Source organism: Myotis davidii, unplaced genomic scaffold (genome assembly GCF_000327345.1).
Source record: "Myotis davidii unplaced genomic scaffold, ASM32734v1 scaffold427, whole genome shotgun sequence".
NCBI classification, from domain to species: domain Eukaryota; kingdom Metazoa; phylum Chordata; class Mammalia; order Chiroptera; family Vespertilionidae; genus Myotis; species Myotis davidii.
The window spans coordinates 199,104-201,329 of record NW_006298051.1 but is presented as its reverse complement, the minus strand read 5'-3'; the positions used below and the strand labels follow the sequence as shown (position 1 = coordinate 201,329).

Below are 2,226 nucleotides of genomic sequence, written 5' to 3'. Positions count from 1 at the left end.
GGGGGCGGTGAGACCCTCCTGGGCCCTGAGGCAGAGAGCGGCCCCGGGAGAGCTGAGCGCCGGACTGTGGGTGTCCTGGGCCCCTGCACCCTGTCCCCTGAGGTTAGAGGGGGACGTCTCCCGTGGGACATGGCTCTGTCCAAGGATAGGCACGTTCCCACCGGGGCACCCTGGCCCAGAGGGCTGCATGGCCAGGCGCGAGGCACCCACAGGGCGAGGTGGGAGGTGGCCTCTCGTCGCCCGGGTCATGTTCCTCCTGGGGTGTCTGGTGCCTGGCCCAGGGCTCTGGTTGCAGGGCAGGAGGTGGAGGAGGGGCAGGGCGTGCAGCTGCAGGCCTGCGTGGGGCTGTGTGTGCGTGCACATGTGCACATGTGGGTACACGTGTGGCAGCAGGTGTGCGTGGGTAGCAGCTGTTTGCATGTGTGTGTGAACACATTGTGTATGAGTGTGTGTGCGTGTGTGTGCACACATGGGGGCACAGCTGTGTGTTACTCCTGTGGCGGGCACAGTCCAGGTATGCACTGTGGCCATTCACGGTGGCCTCCAGGTGATTCGGCTACTTTGGGTCAGTGGCTCAGGGCCGTCTCAGACCTCCCAGCCCCTTCTCAGAGCCCTCCAGAATGTCCACGGGGTGCTGGCCAGCACGCCTGCCTGGGGCTGGGGGTGGGGTCCCCATCTGTCCTGACACACTGAGCCATTTGCCGGGCTGCCCGTCAGCCTCAGAACATTCCACGGAAAGGGATCCTGGTCCCTGTGGCAGGAGGTCAGGCCGGGCCTGTGACAGGGGCCTGAGGGACCCCAGCCGAGGCCCACGCCCCCCATTGCCCCCCTCACTGGCCTTGCCAGGGTGACCCGAGCCGGGCCCCAGCTTCCAGGGGCCCACAGGTCGGTGAGAGGCCATGTTCCTCCCGGGTGGTGCCCTGGCCGCAGGTCCTGGGTGGGGCTGACTCACCCCACCTCCCTGTCTGGGTACCAGCGTCTCCCCTCCCCCCACGGGTGAGCTGTAAGGGCTGCGGCCCCAGCTGGTCACTCTTTGATGAGGGGTGCGGGCCACCTGAGGTCCCCGTGTGGCTCTGAGCTCTGGGACTCTGCCCTCTGCCCTCGGAGGTCAGCCAGCACCTTATCTCCAGGCAGGACTGTTCGGGCGCCCAACTCAGCAGGACTGAGAGGCGCTGGCGTGGGCGTGGCCTCGGCCCAGGCCCCAGGGAGGGACTGCTCAGGACAGAGCCTCGGGGTGGGGGGCCCCCCAGCCGCCTTGGCCCATCCGGGACAGGTGTGGGGCCTGGGGTCCGGCGCTTGCCTGCAGTTAGGGTGCCCTGGAGACTGCAGCCGGTGCCTGTGTAGCACATGACCTTCGGGCCAGCCCCAGGGCAGCAGCTGCCTGTGGGAGCAGAGCCTGGGCCAGACCCTCCAGACGGTGGCTCCGGCGTCCTCTCCTCCCTGCAAGGCCTGGGTGCACTGAGCCTCGGGGACCCCGGAGGGCAGTGTGTGGCTGACCCCTCCAGGGCGTCTGTCCAGAGGCACCACGCTGAGCTGGGGGGGGGAGGGTAGCTGCTGGGCCCGAGGCAGGTCCTGGCGCCTCTAACCAAGTCCCCGGGAGTCATGTCAGAATGAAATTCTGTCCTGCCGCCAGCATCCCTCGGGGCCCACACCTCCTGCCCGGCCTGGAGGGGCGTGGCCTCGGGTTTGGCCAGGCGGCTGTGCCAGTCACTGCACGTCCCAGCAGCTCATCTGTCCTGGGGATTTCCTGGGCCAGTGGGGTCCGTCCACATGTGTGCTGCTCCGGAGCTGAGCTGGGCATGTGTGTGTGTGTGTGTGTGTGTGTGTGTGTGTGTGTACATGTTTGTGTCTGTGTGTGCATGTGCATATGTGTGCATGTTTGCATGTGTGTCTCTGTGTGTGCGTGTTTGCATGTGTGGGCATGTTTGTGTGCGTGCCAGTGTGCATGCGTGCGCATGTCAGTGTGCATGTGTGTTTGCATGTTTGCATGTGTGTGTGTGCGCATGTTTGTGCATGTGTGTCTGTGCATGGGTATGTGTTTATGTTTGTGTGTGCGCTCACACATGCGGCGTGGGCAGTCAGCCACGGTCCCCGCCCGCCTAGGTTCTTCGAGGACCTGGAGCGCCGGCACAAGGCGCAGGTGTGCGTGGAGGACATCAGCGACATCCTGGCGGAGCACGCGGAGCGGCACTTCCACCCCTACGTGGCCTACTGCTCCAACGAGGT

At 65.9% G+C, this 2,226-nt stretch overlaps 1 protein-coding gene across 1 annotated transcript in view; it reads left to right on the top strand.

The window, feature by feature from the left end:
• ARHGEF16 (Rho guanine nucleotide exchange factor 16) overlaps positions 1-2,226 on the top strand; it is an 11,828-nt gene that overhangs the window by 5,236 nt on the left and 4,366 nt on the right. Inside the window, exon 6 of the mRNA XM_015570510.1 lies at positions 2,104-2,224. Coding sequence (XP_015425996.1) covers positions 2,104-2,224 — 121 coding nt within the window. The remainder of the gene's footprint in view (positions 1-2,103; positions 2,225-2,226) is intronic.